At 41.4% G+C, this 21,055-nt stretch overlaps 1 protein-coding gene across 3 annotated transcripts in view; it reads right to left on the minus strand.

Moving 5' to 3' along the window:
* The window catches only part of GLI3 (GLI family zinc finger 3), a 291,398-nt gene that overhangs the window by 29,123 nt on the left and 241,220 nt on the right, over nt 1-21,055 (minus strand). For all 3 annotated transcript variants that reach the window (XM_071559578.1, XM_071559579.1, XM_071559580.1), the window contains 3 exons: nt 14,933-15,149; nt 13,379-13,492; nt 11,627-11,767 (listed from right to left, as the gene is read on the minus strand). In XM_071559578.1, coding sequence (XP_071415679.1) covers nt 11,627-11,767; nt 13,379-13,492; nt 14,933-15,149 — 472 coding nt within the window. The remainder of the gene's footprint in view (nt 1-11,626; nt 11,768-13,378; nt 13,493-14,932; nt 15,150-21,055) is intronic.

The following is a 21,055-nucleotide window of genomic DNA, read 5'->3' on the forward strand; positions in this document are numbered from 1 at the left end:
TTAGATTAGGAGATAATGCCAGATCCACTTTTTGCAATGCAAGGCACAAAATGCCCCTAAGAAAACCAGGAATATAGTGACTTAAAAACACCCAGCCCTTTGCACAGAAACTACAAAGAAAAATTCTGGTGGTCATAAGCAATGCCAAAATCTTTACTAGGCATTATTATGCTTTAACTTTTATTTCATCACAGAGGAGATCCTGGTAGAATTAATCCAGCCTCAGTGGGGGACATAAGCAGCAGTGTGTTAAAGCCATGACATCACAACTGAACTGGAGAAAGTATTTGGGGCACTTCCACCTAACACCTCCAAGAAACATTTCTAACAAGCTTGAGCATGTGCAACAGTTTATTGCTTCTCTGGGACCTGCCTTGGATTTTTTCTACAGGACATTTCCCTTTTGCATCTGTGCTAGGCTTGATCATCCCTGCCACTTTCTGGCAAATTCAGGGCTAGCAAGTATCTCTGTCCTGTGTTAGAAGTGAAACTGAGGTTCATGAAGCAGCAGAGACCTTCTTTCATCTCTTTTTGCCATGGGATAACATTTTTCTATCCTCTCATATATGACATAAATAGTCCTGCATTGTAGGTAGACTAAAGACACGTTTGTGCTCCTGGGATGAAAACTGTGCAGGATTTCTTTCTAGAACGTGGGAGTATCACCTGACACACTCACAAAAGAGCCAAGGTCATGGTTTTTTTCCTGCCCTGCATTCCATATACTAACTTTAACTGACCTCCAGTGAACTTACAGGTGCTTTGGGTAACTAAAACTCAATCCTAAATTGTCTGATTTATCTCAAAGATTCATATCTTCTCCTGTATACCATTGTGGCACCATCTGAATAGGACAGACTTGTGCTGGCAGCCAACCACAGGAGTCTGCAGCAGTAAACCAGAGGGCAGTTCTGCATTTCTATAACTCTTGCTCAGCCAAAAACTTGCCAGAGATGGAGCCTGGTGCCTTCCTAATGTGATATAAAACACACTTCTTTGTTCAGACTTTTTTTTACTAACCATAAGTGTTGGAATTCCCTTGGCAATTAATTTCCTGGCTGATAATCCTTTGGCTCTGATCCATGCAGAGAGAGTGGCTGCACTGGAGTGAGGTGTGCAAGGCTCCAGCTTTGCAAAATGAAGTGTTCTCTCGATTTAAATGGCAGTGGCCAAGCCTGAAAACTTCTTCCTTGCCCTGCATAATGAAGTAAGCCAAGCTCACTGTTAAAACACTCTTTGAGTTGAGTGTAATGTAGCAAATGGCCAAATACTGCAGGAAGGGGTTTCTTGGTTATATTAGAAATAGTTTAGGCACAAGAAAGATCTGCAAACACAATCCCAATGGCAAATTTAAGAAAGCTTACACTAACAACAATCACTGCATACCCACAGTGTGTTAAGTTTCTCTACTCCCAGCTCTTGTTCAGAGGTACAGAACTCTTGTGGCAATCCTGCCTCGTGCTGGTAACTGGGAAAACAATCTACAGTGCACAGTCCAGAGCCACAGGGATGCCTCTCCCCAGCAGCCAGGCTGGGTGGGCTTGATCACTTCTGACATACAAATATTGGTTAAAGTATTCTGAAACAAAGGGGCAGAGAAGCTCCTATAAGCACCTAAACTCTCAAAACCATTTCTGACTAAGTTTCCTTTAGTTTTAGCAAAGGCTTTCACAGGAAAGAGAAAGTTGGAACCGTGCTCACATGTGCTGGGGAAGAGTGAGATACTACCATTTTAATTAATTCAGCCTCAAGTGATGCACTCCAGTCCTGGATTCCTCAAATTAGGAAGCATCAGAGCTAAATAAATACAGGAAAGACATTTGTCCTTCATGCTCCAGAATCCTAAAATAATAAAAAGCCACCAAACCATACCGGGTCTCCCTGCACGCATTCCAGGTGTGTTGCCCTTGTCCAGTGGGAATCACTGGTGAGGGAAGGTGCTAATGAGAAGCAAAGGGTGGACTTATCTGTGCTGTGCTTCTCTGAAAATTTAGTGAGTGCCTACCTGCTGCTGTGCTGCTGCTGCTCTTTCTGTTAGTGCTTTCTTGGCACATGTAGGAGAGGATAAAAGCCTAATGGGTGCGAGTGTCAGCACAATATAAATTGCTGCAAGGGGAAACTTGATGCATGGCTTGGGATCTGAAAGAAGAATGTCCACCATTGTTTGTGATTATGGATCACATCACAATCTAATAGCAATTTTTATTTAATCAATAATTTCCATGCTGAACAGACAGCCCTGTTACAGAGAATCGACAAGCAGGTACTGATAGCGACAAGGCTTGTTATTAATCTTTACCCTGCCAACATATCAACCAAACTACTGTAAAAAAGCACCACCAAGATGGATTTAGAAGTAGGTCTTCCTTTTTCTTGTCTTTTCATTTCTTTTTCTTTCTTTCTTTCTTTCTTTCTTTCTTTCTTTCTTTCTTTCTTTCTTTCTTTCTTTCTTTCTTTCTTTCTTTCTTTCTTTCTTTCTTTCTTTCTTTCTTTCTTTCTTTCTTTCTTTCTTTCTTTCTTTCTTTCTTTCCCCTTCCTTTTCCTTCCTTCCTTTTCCTTCCTTCCTTTTCCTTCCTTCCTTTTCCTTCCTTCCTTTTCCTTCCTTCCTTTCCCTCCCTCCCTCCCTCCCTCTCCTTCCTTCCTTCCTTCCTTCCTTCCTTCCTTCCTTCCTTCCTTCCTTCCTTCCTTCCTTCCTTCCTTCCTTCCTTCCTTCCTTCCTTCCTTCCTTCCTTCCTTCCTTCCTTCCTTCCTTCCTTCCTTCCTTCCTTCCGTCCTTCCTTCCGTCCTTCCTTCCTTCTTCTCTTTCTCACTCTTTCCCTCTCTCTTCCTCTTTCTTTTCTTTTTAGCTACACAGCCCCATCACCCTTCCCCCTTTCCAGGTATGTAATGTTTCATACACTTTATATTCTAAGTTTATTTGAAAAAGCTGGGGCTTGAATTACACAAAAAGGCAATTCATATTAAGCAATTTCACAAATCAGTGGGACCTAGCCCAGTGCTGAGTGTTGGCCATTACAGGCTAATAAATCATACTTTCTCTTTGAGATGTCAATCGCCAAAGTGCTTTGTAAAAATGTTGGCATCTGTAATTCAGCGAAGCCTTTTCATCTTGAAATAAGATGCTCCAGACTGATAACAAGAATAATCCTCTCTTGATCAAAAAAAAAATCTGCATTTTACCAATTAAAGCTGCTGCCAGAAGCCAAACGGAGCAGCACTGAGACTCCACTGTAGTTTATCTCTGCTAAACACAAGGAGGGATACAGTTAGAGCTTTGTTTCATTTTCAGCTTGACTACTTTATCTCACCAAGAACTGCAGCATCTCAGCCCTGTGATACACATAAGAATGGTGTATGCAGACCTCATACCTACAGTGCAAGCCACCAGAGGACCCACTCCTGACAAAACCACCACCCATTCATTTTAGAGATTAGGTACCCGACATCTTGAAGAAAAGTCATGCTCACACTAAAGTTTCAGCATGGAAAATGCTAAATTAGTTTTGCCACGATAAAAGGCCCATCTCCCTTTTTTTTCCTTTCTGTTAAGTGGTTACACAAACAATAGAGACTGCAAAAACGAATCCCTGCAGCACAGTCCTCTCCAAACCAAACGCAGAAGCTGCACTCCTGCCTGTATTTAACTTGACTGTCCCTACCTCCTTTCATGCATGCTAATCTGACACTTTTCTCCCAGAAAAAGCACTCCCACATGCAGCTGGGCCAGCACTCATATATTTCTGTTCTTCCCAGCATTGGTTTTCTGTGGGTAGATCTTTTGGGTAGAATGTGGGTGACAAAAGCAATGCAGAGACACATCATACCAAACTAATCAAGGTAGATCTTCCACTTGTTCACCCTAACAACACAGGCTTCGTATCAGCAAATCACTTAACAGTAGCAAGGCATGAGAAAGCTGCACAGAAAGAACAGCTCTGTCCAGGGGAATCTGCTTTATCCCGGACTGCTGGTTATGAGTGAAAGGTGTCTGAAGTGCATGCACAAGCCTTACCCTTCTTGCAGCTCCAAGGCAGCAAAAAAAAAAAACAACAGACAGGGACTTCCCTCTTCTCTTATCTCTGTGCTGTGCCAACAAGAGTCAGGAGCCAAAGCACCAGCTCAGTTTGCAGCTTTACTCTTGACTGTCCACTTGTCATTAGTCATGGGCTCCCCTGGGACTCAGCTGGCAGCTTCTCATCCCACACTTTTCCCCAAAATTGGAAGTCACCTATGAAATAGCAGTGAACCTGGAAGAGTTCACTAGCTGACTTCTCAGGCAAAAGAAACACTTCCAATAAGTATGTATGTCCACAAACCCCTAAGGAGTGCTGTGTGACTACAAGCACGGAGCAAGGTCAGACCTTGATGAGTGCTGTGCACAGCCCTTTCCACCCAAGTGCCAACTTACTCTGGTTAGAGTGGACAGAGTAACTTCTCAGGGCACAGGAGGAGCTCTGGCCATCCCTACACACACCAGTGAAAAAGAAGTGCTATTTAAAGGACATGTCATACTTTAACAACCTCTTTCAGGGACACCCATTCAAAGACAACGACTCTGGCAACTCATCCAGACAGAAGCCGTGGCAGCAGCAGGCTAACAACAAGTTTTCCTAATGCTGTGAAAGAAATGCTAATTACAGAGGAATTAAAATAAAAAAATGATTACATTTCTCTCTCTAAATCCCCTCTTAATACTTCACAGATTAGGGTGGATTTATTTTTTTGTAAACCTTTCTCTATCAAAAAAGAAATCCCCACTTTATTTTTTTCCCCCCTTCTCCTCTGCGATTCATCAAAAGCCAGACTGCAGGCAAGGAAACTGCCCATGTGCTTGTGGAGTGGAGTGCTTAAGAGGACCTGAGCCAAAGCACAGCTGGCCTTTGGGTCAAGCCCAGAGTGAATAAGATCCCTTCACAAGGCAGCACTGATGACTTTTAACGCTGCTGGAAGGCAAAGGGCATCACGGTGACTGGCGCAGAACAAGGATGTGCTGAGAAGGCAAACAGGGGTCGTGCCAGACCCTGAGGGCTCCTGAGGCTCCAAAACAGCAATGAGGTCCATCTGCGGTTACTTAACCTTAAACCCCAACAACCCAACATGGTTACCTTTGTTACCTTTGATGGGGGGTTAAAGACCTGATTCATCTAAACAAGTCTGTGTTAGGTACCTAAACGGAAACCAAGAGAGAATGAACATGGACTCAAGGGCATAGATCTGCTTACTGGCTTTCCTATGCCATGTAATAAATTGCTGGTGTATAAATGACTAAACCAGTCTGGCACAGCTCAAAATGATGGGTTCAGCAGTTTATAATCCAGCACAGTAAGGTGGTGTCTTAATTAGAACTCAGTCTTTAAATAGGCAGCGAGGGAGAGATTTCACAATCTAAAAACTTCTGGGCAGGTGTTTCTCATGATTATTTTCTATAATCTCTTCTCCCTTTCTCTCTTCCCCGTTCCCTCACAGCTACAAAGATCAAATATATTGAAGGAGTGCACAAACTGGAAAAAAACCTTCCTACAGCACTTGCTTGCCTCTAAAGCAGCTCCCTGCCTTCTCCATGCTGCCACAACTTTCAGCCCAAGCCCTGGGCTTGTCTTTTGGCCACAGCATTGCTTCTCAAAGTAAGAGCTGGGGTCTGGGCCCCACTGAGTAAAAAATAAAATGAGATGAAGCAGAATAAAATCACCAACAAAACCCCCTTTTCTGTTGTACGTAAAACATTCTCCTTTTGTCAGGAAAAAAATTATTACTATAATGGATTTCATGTTCTTATCTATTCCTTACTCTTTTCAATTTAAAGGAAACATTTCTGAACCTTCCAGGGCAGTAGCTGTCACTGCCACGCACAATGAGACTGCGAATGGGCTGAAGCCTCTCTGTGTTACTGAATTAGAGCCAAATAAAACTATAATGAAAATATACCGAAAACTGCCTCTGCAAAGGAGAATTAAAAATTAAGTAAATCTCTGCCCTGAACTTATTTTGAGAAGCACGCAGAGTGGGATGTGTAATTACACCCCTTTGGGATTGCAAGGGACTTGCTTCACAAAACTGGGACTTCACCTACATCACAACCAGTCGGCAAGCACACCCCCAGCTCCCAGAGAAATGAAACCACTATTGCAGAAAGGATAATGTGGCTGCTGGGGCAGATGTGTGCACAGGTGCCTCCTCACACAACTGCACCCAGCCTGGGCAGCTGGTGGCTGTTTCCTCACAGGGCACCTTCTCCTCTTGCACAACTCTCAGGGTCACTTACAGGTTTGCCACCACAGCCAGTACTCAGGGGAACTGCTTTAATCTGGCTTATCCTCCTATTGCAGTTGGATCTTTATTTAGAGAAAAACTGGCTTTCTCCAGTCCATACCTACTGCTCTCCTATAGGAGAGGAGCTCAGGAAGAAGCCACAGGTCAAAGACAGTGTGGAAGCAGAGGGAGTGAGACTTTCAAGTCTCTTGACTTTGAGAGTCCCTTATTTCTGGGCATCCAAAATGACCCACTCTAATCCTTCAGAGGGTGGTGTGTTCCCCACCTCCTGATCAGTCATGTTTACAAGTTTTGAGGTGCACAGCACTGATTAAGGTACCTCATTCCATAATAGATACTCACTCCAGCAGCTGCCCCAGGGGTTGATCCTGTCACTGTGTCTTTGCAAACAGGCAGGAAGACCTCAGCAAGTGGAATCCTGAATGGAAACCATTGCTGCCAGTTTAGGGCTTTTTGATCTCATCTAATCAAATGTAAGAACAATGAGAGAATTTTATTGCTGCACAATTAAGGAGAAAACACTAACAAAAAATAGCTCTACAGTTCTTCAAGCATGTTTTTGAATAAAAAAATAATTATCATCACGGCTACGCAGCAAGGGGGATGAGAAATAGGCAGTGCTGCGTTTTTCTGATTGCCATTGTATTAATATTTAACAATAACTTCAGTCATTTCCTTGAAGGATAATTTTCTTAAACAAACTTTTATCTTTGGCGTCTAGCCCTTTTGCAATATTTTATTCTTAAACTGATTTCTGGGGGAAAAAAAGACAAACTGCAACAAAAAGCAGATTTATAAATATATACAATATCTTCTTAGCTTCTGGGTGCTCGAGTGCATTTATCACGTATTTAAAACAAACTCGAGCTCAGCTAAGCCCAATTATAATATCTCGCTGGGCAGAGAAATTAATTAAACAGCTGAATGGTAAAGAACCCAGCAGCAAACTGAGAGTTTAAAATAAATAATTTTTTTTTATTTTTGAGGAGAATAAGAAGGGAAAGAAGGAAACCTACGATACACATTTTAAGCAGTGATGTAACCAGCCTTTTCAGGACTGCAATGCACGGCAAATGAGACTCCCTGGCAAATGGACGTGGTGGCAGCTCTAATGTAGCTCTAACACCAACTTTGTGTTTTGCTAATGTGCAACACCACCACCCCCACCCCTCCCTCCTGCCTCAACTTCAAATAACCCTGGGATCCCAGCAGTGCAGCTCAGCGACAACCAGAACAAGGGCAGAACTTGTCAGGATTTAAGAGCTTTCAGCAAAACCCTTCAATTGCAGCCGGTACCCTATTCCATAGAAGGATATCAATTATAGATAGTGACTTGCTTTAACAGTGCAGTCGGTACTGTCAGACGCTAGATAGACAACCATGAAGAATCATGAATCTTTCTATTAACTGTAAGAGAAGGAGGGGGGGAAAGGATGGATAGGTGCTATAAATAAGGCAGAGTGTCTGAATGCTTTAAAAACCTCGCCTTTTGGTGTATGGATCATGAAAATTTAACCAGGCTGAATTCTAAGTGGCACATACCCCTTGAAAATATGAGCACCCGTGCCAAAATCATTTCAGTGTCAGGCCCTTCTGGGTGGGTCAATAATGATTCTTTTAGGTAGCTCTTCAGTTATTTATTCATAGCAGCCCAGGTTCTGTTCATAAATTCAGAGAGAAAACTTTGTCTCTGGGGTCCTAAAAACACTTTCACTGGCACCACACTTTACATTAATAACTGCAGGACTTTGCCACAGAGATGGCATCAAATGGTGACTATTGTGCCCAAAATTGCAATCTCTGGTCTAAAGCTATACTACATATTCAGAGACAGATTTTATTTGCATTTACCATTTCACATGCTATATCACACATCATTTTGTAGAGCAGATACTACTGGAATCTGATTCACCTACAGTTGATTTCAAGGTAAATGAGGTCCTATCATTCCCCAAAAATAAAGCTATCCTCATGTGACAGAAAGACCAGAATATACACAAATTTATACTTACCTTTTTCAAAACGCATGCATGTGTGCTTGTGTATATGCCCTATACATCAGTGGGAGTAATGACATCTCTCATATGAACTGTGTGCACTGTGTATTGTGAAAAAGCTCTTCTGAGCTCTGCTCGACCTGGCATGACTAGAATTCACACAGAGGTACCCAACCCTTCAAGAAACAAAAGAAACAGCTAGAAACAGACTTCCATCTCTTCGCTTAACGCTGCACGTAACACTAAAATTTCAGTGCTTTAGGATGCAAGGCTTGGATAACAAACAGATTGTTCTGTGCCACTGAACATTCTGAGTCTGATCTCTTACTATTATGTATGGCTGCAACCAACACAGAAAGATGGCAGATTTACCTGGATGAGCCTTGCTAAGGCAATTTAAGACTTTATTGCCTTTATCTACACCTTTACCTTGGTGTAGAGCAGAATCAACAAAACAGGATGGTTATCCATACTTTTGACATCCTGTCCAGCATCGTACTTCAAAACCTTCCAGCTCTTCAAGCTTGGCTGGAGCAACTGAGGCTTAGCTGAGTCTGCCAGTGGTTGGGGAATCACCAGGAGAGCTGCAGCTCATGGAGCCAGGACATGGCAGAGCTCTGCTGCAAGATTTGGAAGCTCAGCTACCTCCAGACAGCACCAAACAGTCTGATGTATGTGTCCCCAGAGCAGCAGGGTGAAAGACCTCATGCCCACACCAGGTGCATTCCTTCTCTTGTGTTTGAGCAGCCATCTGGCACCTTGAGACTCTGGGCTTGGCGACGCCTCCAGCTGCTACTGCAGTGTAAATATTGCTGAGCAAAGGGTGTACACAGGCCTTGGAGACACATCCTGTGTCAGGCACAGACACGCACCTGCCAGGGCAGGAGCTCAGGGACTGCGCTCACACTGATTTAGGTGCAGTGACTGCAATTTGTACCTACTTGGGTTTACCCACCAGCATTTGGGTAGGAGGCATAACACAAGCCACAACATCAGTGGAGAGATTTTCAGGGACCTGACTGCTGCTCGGGGGCTGAACAGTTTCTGCCTGAGTGACACACCTCAGCAGAACCAGGACTGCCTTCCCATGAAGCCCTAGTGAGACCAGACCTCGCTTCCCTCATCACTGCAGGGGAACATCAGAGGGCTGCGGCAATCAAGGGCAGACAAAACGCAGAGAGACAGACTGGGGTGAGCGGCCAGACCTTCAAACAGAGTTAGATGTCTAAAGCCCTTTGCAATTCCGGGCAGAAAGAACTCGCTCAAGTCCCCACAGCAGGGCTCTGCCAGAGCAGCAAAAGAAATCACAAGCCAGGGCCCCATCACTGAGTCCTGCTGACTCTTACAGCATCATTTGTGCTGCTTAAATGTGATGGTTGTGATGATGAATTTATTGTCTTCGGGGTATCGAGGCAGGACTTGCACCTCGTAGTCTCAAACACCACCATAGCAAACCTAAATCCTGAGCCCTACCAAAAAGAACTACTTTTATCACAGAAAAAAAATTTATATTCCTTTTTTATGTCTAGAGAAAAACATTTCGGATATTGCAACTGTGCAGAGTCTAAAGAAATAAATTTTTTTTCAGTCTTGCTGTTGACAATTATAATGCTGTAGTCAAAACTCCTACAAAAATCCCACGAAAACCAACAAATTAATTTTAAAAACTGCAAAACAACTAGGCTATCACACTGTCAATTTAACTCACTTTACAATATGAGGTACAAAATTAACAAGCTCAGTGGAATTCCATTAAGTTTTATGTTAGCAATATCAAAAAATCTTGTTCCTTTTTTTAATTACAAAGGGCATCTTTATTCTGAATTTGTCTTTTATTTCCTATAGTTCAGTGAGTATTATTTATCATCATCACTGGGATAATCTCTGAATACAGAGAAAGATTTGCCAGGCATCACAAAGCTTTATCCTTACAATTAAAACAGATATAAAGCCTATGCAGAGTCCCAGATGATGTCAATTGGTCTTTTTGCACAGAACCAATTCAAAGAACAATATTTAATCTTTTAATTTAAAAGTCTCTGACCCTTTGCAGCAGCCATTTGTGTGGCATTTCTTCCCAAATAGATACTGTGACACCAAAACAGTTTCTCCTCACATTTTATTTTGGCCTATTAAAAAGTTAGGGAGTAATTTGTGCAAAATGTCTCTAAAGGATTCTTTAAAAAATGTCACATTTTTTATATTATTTTAGGTTTTTATAGTCTTTTGTTAATCATTTATTAATCATACTGCTGCTGCTACTATTTAATAATAACAAGAACCTGAAAATACTTCTTGATGAATAACTGCAAAACCAAGAGGCTCTCACACTCCAACAAGGGAATCCTGGCATTGCTTTAATAAAGTCACCTTTGCAGGATCAGTTCACCATTTTGCACAATGTTTGGAAATATATGGTGGGGGTTTTTTTAATTTATTTTGGGTGAAAAAGTACATTTTTCAATGAGATATTTCAGTAGTAGTGGCCTCATTTTGGAATAGATTTTGCACAATATCCAGGAAAGTATTAAACAGTTGGCTAAAATAAACACAATTCTGACACACTGGTTATTTGCTGAACATGTTCTTCTCTTTTCTGTACTGGGAATTCACATTTTTAAGAGTATTTAATATGTTTTATGATGCCAGTAATTAAGAGAGGTGCTGCTAGCTGAGGTTGGAAATGTGTGAGGATTGTACTTGCCATGTTATATTCCAGATTTTGTTTGTTTATTTTCTAGCTTACAGCACTACAAAAGAGTAGAAACTGTTTGTTTCAGAGAGTGGCAGAGAGGAATAAAACCCAAGGAAGATACAACTAATATTTGGTGTAGCACAAAAAAGATCATACAGTCTTCTTTTGCTAAAAAGCCTGACATAATTCAGTCTCCATGTATTTAGCCAAATAATCCCCTTCACTTTACACACAAGAGTAAATTGATAGCAAACCCCCCCCAAGGGAAGGGAAAGCATTCCCCTCACCCATTTCTACTGTTACAACTCCTTGGGGGAGAAAAAATCAAACTTGGCTAAAGGTTAATAATCATTCATGTCCAGCTTACAATTACTCAATAACTATCAAAGTCTCTGACTCCAAATAGCGTTTGCTGGCTTACAGGATCAGAGCCATTACAATCTCTGTTGAAGACTTTATTGAATTTTACACTAAGCTTTAGCTGACTGAACAGGTCAAGCACTGTGGCTCCGAGTTTTCTTTATTCTCAGAAACTCATAAACCCCTCTGCAGTTTGCAGCGCTGTTAGCTACGAAACTTGACTCAGCACAGGGTCAGAGAAGCTGACCCCCCTGGAAAAGGTCAGGGAGTTTTCAAACCTAGTTCCTGAATACCATTAACTTACATGCACTAGCTGTTCCTGCGTGTCAAACTCCCGGGAACAGCCTTCCCAGTGGCAGTTTGTCTCATAGACCACTTCAGGCTCCTGTTTGCTTTCATCTTTGTCCCCTTCCTCTTTTACCAGGGTCATTCCTTCTGGCTGTTCCTGGAGAGAGGGAAAAAAACCAGGGGTAAGAAGAAGAGAGAGGAAATTCTGAAACTGAGGAGAAAGAGGAGTGAATTACTTCAGCATTAAAAGAACAGTGATGGGGCTGGGTGGGGGGGGATTATTTTACTCTCAGTTCACAATATTAATCCATTCTACAAAATACAGAAGCCTAAAGCAGGCCTGATAAGCAGAAGCCATTTGTAAACTACACATATAAAATAAATTTTTCATTCCCAGAAGTACCCAATGCAGAGAATTTATGAAAAAAAAAATCCCTTTAAATTTCAATTAAAAATAAATCATAAAGGTTTGGCTTCCTCACACTTTATTTAAGCAGCCTGTTATTTGTACACCTGCCTCTCAATTCAGTGGCACAACCAATGAAAGAGGGACTACTCAATACAATTTTATTAATTGAAATTTGATTTTAGTACCTGGGTTAAACACAAATCGGATCACCAGTAAAACAAAGTGTTTCCATTTTTAAAATAATGACAGGTTTGCACACTAAAACTCATCCATGAGCAGACTGGTAATTTTCAACCTCCTTGTTAGTCTGTTCTTGCCCATAACATGTGCATGAAAGGAATGAGCAGGGCAAGAAAGTATTTCATTTTGGTTTTTGACTTCCCACCTTCAGTTCCTTAGGGTGCCTCATTCTCCCCAGCTTGTTATTTGCTAAGGGTAAGAGCCAGATGTTGGTGTAAACATTTGGTTCAGATTACACACTTCTGCTATTTTTCCATTTCAAACCTGCTGGAGGATTTAGTCAGACCTGCACTTTGTTTTCATGCATTCACTCACAAGACTGAGACTCTGAGTCTCATCTCCCCTGAGCCTCTGTAAATCAAGAGTCACTCTACTAAAACCAGTGGCATTAACTGGTATAGAAAGCACAGCAAACGAGACTGGAGCCCAGTACCAGGGGCTCAGTTCAGTGCAATGCTAAGACCTGGAAAATTCAAGGTGGCCTTAAGTATTTTTGCTGAACAGAAAACATATCCTCGATAAAGACCTGCCTCTTGTTCACTTTGCCAGGGCAAACACAGGGCTGAGCACACTCTGGCTGGTCAGAGGTGCCTTGTTGGTACAGAAAAATCAAGAGTGAGCAATTCAGATCTATAGAAGACCCTGTGAGACTGAAAGCAGCTGAGAATGGTCAAGGGCACAGCTGCTGCAGACAGGTAGGGAAGAGATCCCTCCCTGGGAGTTCTTAGCAACTCCCTGGAGATTTCTCATGAGAACTCCTTAGGTTTCTCACAGCACACTGGAGATGTTCCTGAAAACATCTAGGATGAGTTCATATAAACATTGGACTTGTGAGATATGGTTTATAACCAAAGGGGATTTGCAGTTAAATGGTGTGAGGTTCAATTTAGCCAATAGAATGTAGCTTTAACCCTGTATAAACCGTGTGCAGTGTGAAATAAGGGGCATTCACTTGATCACAACGATCTGTGTGTGGTGTCCGGGTTCCTCCACCGTTATTTATTGTTTACTTTCGTGCCTCTCCATCCCGTGTGTGCACTACATGGATGGCAGGAAGCCTGAAACCCTGTCCCTTTTCCCTCCAGCAGTGCCATGCAAGGCTCACCCTGACTGGCATACCTGCATGCTTCCTGCTCCCGGGCTGGGCAGCTCCTCATCAGGCTTGATCTTGGAGCGCTTGTTGTGCATGGGATCTCCTGTGCTGCTCACTGCAGATTCACTTGTGGGTTTATTCTGTTGCAGGTGGGTGGGGGTTTTTTTTCCCCCCAAAAGAAGACATAATTAGACCAGGATAAATATGTAGTTCCAAAGAAAACTACACAGCATCTGCTCAGCAACTTTGTTTGGAGAAGCTACTCTGTTAATTATATTGGATATGTAATTACAATTGTACTTCAACTACAGAGCATTAACTTGTGGAAGAGCCTTGTAACGGAGCAGGAAGGGAAGAGGGAGGGGGCCATTTGATGTAATTCCTTGCTACAAACTAATGCCTGTTTTGTCAGGCCAGGGAGGGGTAGGAAGAGCTTGATTTCCACACAATGACAACTCTGGAAAGGCAACTTTGAAAAGCAGAATCATTAAGTGCTCAAATAAACACAACATTCCTTTTTTCACACTTGGAGGAAAGATTTTGCATTTAACATCTGCACACAAGACCTCAGCTTTTTTACTACATTTCCCATTGTAATGTGGATAGAAAGAAAAGCTGAACACTGGTGTGAGACTCAGACAAAAAACCCTAAATGAAGTCCTGTATTCTCCCAAGTCAATAGCAAAATAGCTGACATGAACAGGCCAGAATCTTGTTTTTCTCCTGCTGTGCTAGACTGAACACTATTATCTACAGCTGCAAATGGAATCTTGTAGGAATCCAGAGATCTTTTAGAGATATTTGAACTTGCATGGACCCCACAAAAAAATCAATATGTTTCCTACAGCAGCATGTTCTGCTTCTACATTTGTAAAATCTAGCCATGAGATAAACAGCTCCCAGACTGATAAATAACCTATCCCAGGTCATCTGGAAACAAACAGCACTAGTTAATAACAGGCAAACCACAAACTGTGATAAACTCTACATTATGGGCCTGATTCACTGCTGCTCATCTCCAGCTTTTGAGAACACACCTTGGTTTATTGAAATGATCAATTTAAACTCAGTAAATCCAATTTTGCACAAATCAGAGGGGAAAAAAACTCTTAAAACCGCTTCACTGTCTTTGAGTTACTGTCTGGCTCACAGAGTTACTCCCTTTTAGTTGCTCACACCTGTCCCAGGAGGGCAGACTGTGACCCTGTGTATATCACAGTCAGCCTGATTTGAAGGTGAAGCTGCTAATCTTTAAAATGTTTGTGTTTTTATGTGTTTTGCCCCTTGTTCTTACCCCTCACCTCTGTTAAGTTCCTGTGTAAGATCCAGGAGAGACAGTTTGGAATGAGAAGCTGCTGCAGCACACTGAAATATTTACAAGGACTAAAAAGCACATCACCAATGAGGAACTGTGCATACACTCCTGTGATTTATAATAAAGTGAGTGCAAACACTACAGCTGCAAGAAAACTGTTATCGAAGGCTCTCAGTGTCAGTGCTGATTAATTGCCATCCAGACAACGCCATTTATTTAATTTTTAAATTAATGGGGTGTAAAGGTTTCTTTTGTTGCCTCTCACCTGTGTGGACTCAGAAGGTCCAGAGTTGACCTGGACAGGGTTCAGGACACTGGGGATGCCGGGGATAGGTCTCTGGGTAGGAAAAGTTGGAGCAGGATGGATGAGTGGAGGGCTGTGTCCAAAGGCTGAACCCAGGGTTTGCTGACGACTTATAATTTGCTGATGCATTTGCTGGAGGGATACTGGTGTAGAAGGGTATGTGAAACTCAGAGCTGGGCTGAATTTGGGAGAAAAAGCAGGGAAGAGGGAGGAAAAAGATGAGGGTCATTACAGTAAGGAGCCATGCACATCAAACCTTTAAAATATATTTGATATCTTCAAACTACTTGAAGTCAGGTCCCTCCCTCCCCCTCACATCTTTTTTCCATGCCCCAAAGGATGATAAATTCTGGTTTTAAATCCAGAGTTGCCCTGGATTTACTAGTGAGTACAAAAACAATACCATAACAAAACATAACATTTTTTCCTAACATCTACCGGGAAACCACAGAAAGCTGACCAAAATAAAATTCAGAAAAACTGAAATAAAAGGCAAGCAGTTCAATAAGAGCTATTTATTGCAATAACAAACTTTATATAAAGAAAAAGAATGGGTGCCTACACGCTTTATAGTACTGTTATTGATAATGCAGCTCCCCTACGATCGTGTGTATGGAGCAGTTCCTTTAATCTTTGTTCAAGCTACACTCTTTCATATGTCTCTAGATCTTATTACAAGAGGAGAGAAAATCAATTGGTTAAATGTGTTCTGAACACCGTGCTTGTCATATCACTCATTTGTTTGCAAAGATGGAAAGCTCAGTTCATCCAGAATGTCACCTAAAGAATTTCCTTCAGTGCCGTTTGGTTACAGAAACTGATGGATTAACCTTTCCCCTCTGAAATTGGTGATCAATGAGTTTCAATGTAGAAATATTCCAATGGGAAAGCACTTCTCCTTCTTCCAGTTAAACAACATTAAATGTCTATTAAAGCCCATTATGCATGTTAATACCTGTCATCACTTCATTACTTCTCTGTATTTCCCAGACCACAGTGACTTTGGAGGAAATTACACTGCCATCTAAGGACCTATTTTGTGGGTAGTGCCAAAGCATTCTTTGTGTCACATTTGAGAAATAAATGGTGTGGAACTAAATCTTCACCTACAGGAATATGAGATCCTCCTGTAAACATTTGCCAATAACTTCCAATCATAAGGGTGAAAAAAAAAAGAAAAACATAAAGAATATTCATTGATTAAAAGAAAAATACACTGAACTACCACAGTTCCAAAGAGCCATGCTAATTTAAAATATTAGGTCTTAAAAGAGTGGTGCAAGCATTATACCTTTCAAGAATCAAGGCTTCTTCTTATGTCAAAAGGGTGGATTTAATCCAAATTTACAGTCCGGAGTGTTAATTGTTCCTGTTAAGTGCATTAACTGAAAATACTGTGGTACAAAAAGCTAAAATGATTTCAAACACTTTAAGTAATAACACTACAGAAATTCTGTGTTCATTAACATGACTATACATTTTGTCTGTTTGACTACAATCCACAAAAAGACAGCTTCAATGTGATTACATTACTATTATTCCTGGTGAGAACTCTGCATTACAATAGTTTGCCCATTTAGGACAGAATATCATTAAGAATACCCTGGGAGGATTTTACTGGTCTTTGAGGAACTCCTTTTTCATTTTGCATTGTATTCTTTCTAATAAAGGAAGGCAGAAACGTAGTGAAAACAGTAATTGTTCACAGCAAGAGTTAGGGAGAAATCAGTAATAATATTCAGTTATTGCAGCTCTATAGTCCCCGCTAGTGTTCCTGTAAGCAACCATGAATGATTACAGCACACTGAGCTAAGGTAGCCACTATGGATGATTAATAGGACATTAATCAAAAGATGCATATCAGGCTCAGAATTTGTTCACAAGCTTTCTTCTAATAGCTGATTTCATGTTCACTGAGCTCTATGCCAGTTTGTTCAATTTATTCCTCAGTGTACAAGCCATTCATCAAAGAACATAATGATTTAACACCCCTTTTGCTTTATAGTGAACAAACATTACTAAGTGTAACTACTCTGGTCTGTTCATTAAAAAACACACAATTACTCTGCCGTACATGAGGTTGAAACAAAGCCCCCTTACTACACCCTGGTGTTTTTTCTTCCCTACATACACCAGGACTTCACGTCACACACCTCCAAAACCAGACAGCACCATCCTGAAGATGTTATCAAATTCACCAAGACCAACAAACACAACACAGGAACAGTTTGGATGAGATATTCTGTTTCTCTGCGAGTGGTTAAAGCCTAGGACATTTCACCTCTTCATCTGAATCAGTTTAAAAATAAAAAATAAGTGGACTCATTTCATTGGCAGCTCCAAAGACATACCAGCCCTGGAAATAAAGGTTGGGTTGTTGTTTGGGGGTTTTTTGGGTTTTGGGTTTTTTTTCCTTTCTAGGCATTTGACCATGCACAGCAACAATTAGCTTTGCAAGCCCAAGTTCAAAACTTTGGTAATGTTTTTCAGACCCTACATGGTAAAAAGACAAACACATGACTCTACCAGTGCAGTTCTTAACTGTTAAGTAAGTCTATCTGCTTTTCCACTCCCTATATAAATTAAAATGGCTTCCAGATAAAGGACAGATTTTACCTCATAGACATGTTTTTGTTTTCTACATCTGTCTTAACACTCCAGAAGGAGGATTCACAAACTTGTAGGGTACAGAAGGGAAGACAGACATATTAGCTCATGGCTATTACTGGGAAACAGTGCACCAGCAGCAGATATATTAAGACACAGCTGGACAGATGTGCTAGGGAAAGCAGGAATCCTTATTTCTTTACTATCTTTCTTTTGCCCTCTGCTCATCAGCAAAGGTTGAGCCTAAGATGGCAGGATTTTCCTACAGAGCCTGACAATCTGCACTTCATTCCCTCTACCTCCAAACTTCAAACACCTCAGACTGCAAAGAAAAGGTGATTGTGAGGGAGCAGACGAATCGCCAGCACAGCTAAGGGGAGTACTCAGAAATGGTGACAATGGTTCAGACATCAGGGTGATTTCTTAAATAGCTCACATAGCTGCCTTCAGATAAAAATTCTCTCCAGCTGTTTCTGGAGAGCTCCTCACAAGGCAAGTTGACCTGGCTGGGTTTAATGTCACTCTGAAGGAAGATGCTGTCACAGGGCAGCCTGGACCATTTTTCTGATTTGAACAGATCAGAAGGTTCTGAAGAGAACAGAAGGTGGTAGGTCTTTCTCTGCCTTTCAGAAACCATACAATAAAGTTAATGTTGAGGGCCAAAAAAAAAGTAAAATAAATCAAAGCTCTCAACATTGCTAGCACAGTGTGCTCTATTGGGAAGGAAAGGCCTGGATTCCTGCCCTGCTTCCCAAAGTTTTTCACTGCACTTTGTTCAGTAACTCTTGAATACAGGATGGATGAAGAATCTCCATAGCCCAGTGTCCCTTCAGGTGCTGTGTGATCCCTGTGCCTGGGCCAGCAGCAGCTGGAAGGGAGGACAGTGGCACCAGCTGTTCCAGCCACCTCTGCTTAGAAACGTGCACCAAGATGCCAACGGTTGTGTTCAGCGACTGCCTAAAATTCATGCCCCAAGCTGGCAAAACAAGACTCGAAAGTAGCAATTCTGAGAGTCCAGAACTACAAAAAAACAACAACCAGGTTTTTCAAAAGCAGTGAGTAGTTCCAGAGGTCTCAGTTTGAGTCATGTTTCTTTTAACACACTTTAAAGAGGCTGCATTTCAGACAAGGAGTGCTCAAGACTTCCAAAATCCAGATGCCAGAAGAATGCAAGATGCCTGACCCAAACGTTCAAGTTTTCCAAAACACCAGTCACTTCCAAAAAATCTTGGACTCACAGAAATGTAAGTGAACTATGAATCTTTCCCTTCCATCTACCTACTGAGAAAAGAAAATGTACACCACTGGAGGGAATCTGATCTGTATTTCTGTTACAGGAGGCTTTTTTAAAACAAAGTAGAAAAGGAAGAGAAGATGAAAGCCTGTAAGGCCACTAATAAACTGCATGCCAGTTTTCTTTTTAGTTGCTGAGTTTTATGGGGGATAAGGGTTAGAAAAAACATGCAATATTTCTGCTTAAGCATTCAATAACTTATACACACTGACAGGAAAGCCCATCAGTGGTATCATTTATTTTAGCATACTGTGGGCTTCTGTGTCTGTCTGTCATTCTGTCCATCTCTCTCTTTCTCTTCTCCTCATCTGCAAAGTCTCAAACTCCCTTCAGCGGAGGTAAAGCAGGGCAGTGAACTACACTGCAATTACATGAGCACATCAAATTTTAAGGAACAGACTTCAGAAAGAAAAAAAACAGACGTTATAATCGAAACCAAACCTTGTGGCTACTTTGTGGCTGTCCTACTAACAAGGTCATCCAGTTTCTGGTCACAGCTGTGGAATTTACCACAAAACATCTGTGAATTCAAGTCAGGAAAAATTCCTTCTTTCCTACACATTGCATAGGTGTGCCTAAGGAGACGGGTTGATACAAAATTCCTGAGGGGATTCCAATTTTGGGAATACTGTGAGGACTGTTTCATTTTATCAGGATAATTTTGTTTTCTTCATAAAAACTTGTGAAGGTGCCCTCCTCATGTCACAAAATGCACAGTGCTGTAAGAGCTGATGCTTGTAAGTCTTGCAAAAGTATCTGAGTGCTTTCCCCTTCCTGGTTCTGCTTTGCATGGTTGTAAGAAAAGCACTTTTCAAGCTGTAAACTAGGGAGCAATTTACGAAACATGTAGGTGAAAAACTTAAAAGAGGGTAAAGAGAAGTATTTGGAGCCTTCTGGAATAGCTGTAGACATAGCCTGAAGGTTCATGTGGGACTACACAAATCCAAAGACAGCAGGGCCATAAAGAAATGCTAAAAGCAGCAAGTAAGAATATATACTTTGAGCTTGCTAATGAATACTGATGTTGTGAGAGCACAGAGAGAACAAAAGTTAGAAAGCAGAGGGGTTCATGTGCTTCTTAAATAGCAGCTACTGTTTGTACCACCAGAGACACACTAGCTAGAGCATCTAACACTTCTAGTTTGACCCAGTGAGATGTTTCTGGTATGTTAATTTTTTTTTCTTCATTTTTAAATTCTAAAAGGATAGATTTGTTTCTTTGGATATCTTTATTTAGTGATATAGAAGTCCATTATATTTATTATATTAATAGTTTCTTTCCTATTCTTTTATCCAAAATCTTTTCTGTGTCAATTCAAAACCCAGCACTTTGTTATTCCACCCATCACTCATTATCCACCTTCCCCTTCCCAGGCTCTTCCTCTCTTCTTCTTTGGCATATTTGAATTTATTACTATACCTTCTTCCTGTCCAGTCTGAAAAAAAAGGTGAAGTCTATTTCAATTCACCCATATAATTTTTCAGACCTCTGACCCTTTTCTTTGCTCTTCCTTGCAGCACCCCCAACTGCACATCATCTTTTTGAATCAAAATGCACAGAACTGGCCACAATACAGGAACAAATGGCACAGTGAGACACATTGGCTCCTTCTAGACCACTGTGGCCAAAGAGCCTGAAGGGTCTGTGATGTCCAGGGGGTGCATTCACAGTCCAGACTCTCTTCGGGAGGGAGGGGACACCCTGCACTGCAAGGGGACATGCAGGCCCTTCTGGGCTTGGGGAAAAGCCTTGGCACTCCCAGGTCCCTCTGGAGCATCCATCATTTCCTCTTACCATCAGGGACTTGCATTATACACACCAAATGATACAAATCCCTCCAAAAAGGACCCCAGTTCAAGAAAGGGTGAAGTAATTTGTAGACTTGCTTCATGTTCAACAAATCTGATCATCAGATACCAGGATAACATCTAGTGCACGCTCAAGCAGGTACAGATGTCACCACTTTGTCTCTCTCTCCCTTAAGGGTTGCATGAAGCCTGTGGGCAAGTGAAACTGAGAAAGCAGGGTGCAAAATTACCAATAAATGTTGGAAGAATACCTGGACTCATCAAATTCAATTATATTTTTATCCTTTTCTTAGACCAGGACAGGATTTTACCTTTAGTTTTTTTGGTTGGTTTTTTTTTTTGATTTTCAATGACCTTATTAATTGTTTATGAAT

This window comes from Pithys albifrons, chromosome 7 (assembly GCF_047495875.1).
Source record: "Pithys albifrons albifrons isolate INPA30051 chromosome 7, PitAlb_v1, whole genome shotgun sequence".
In the NCBI taxonomy this organism is placed as follows: Eukaryota; Metazoa; Chordata; class Aves; order Passeriformes; family Thamnophilidae; genus Pithys; species Pithys albifrons.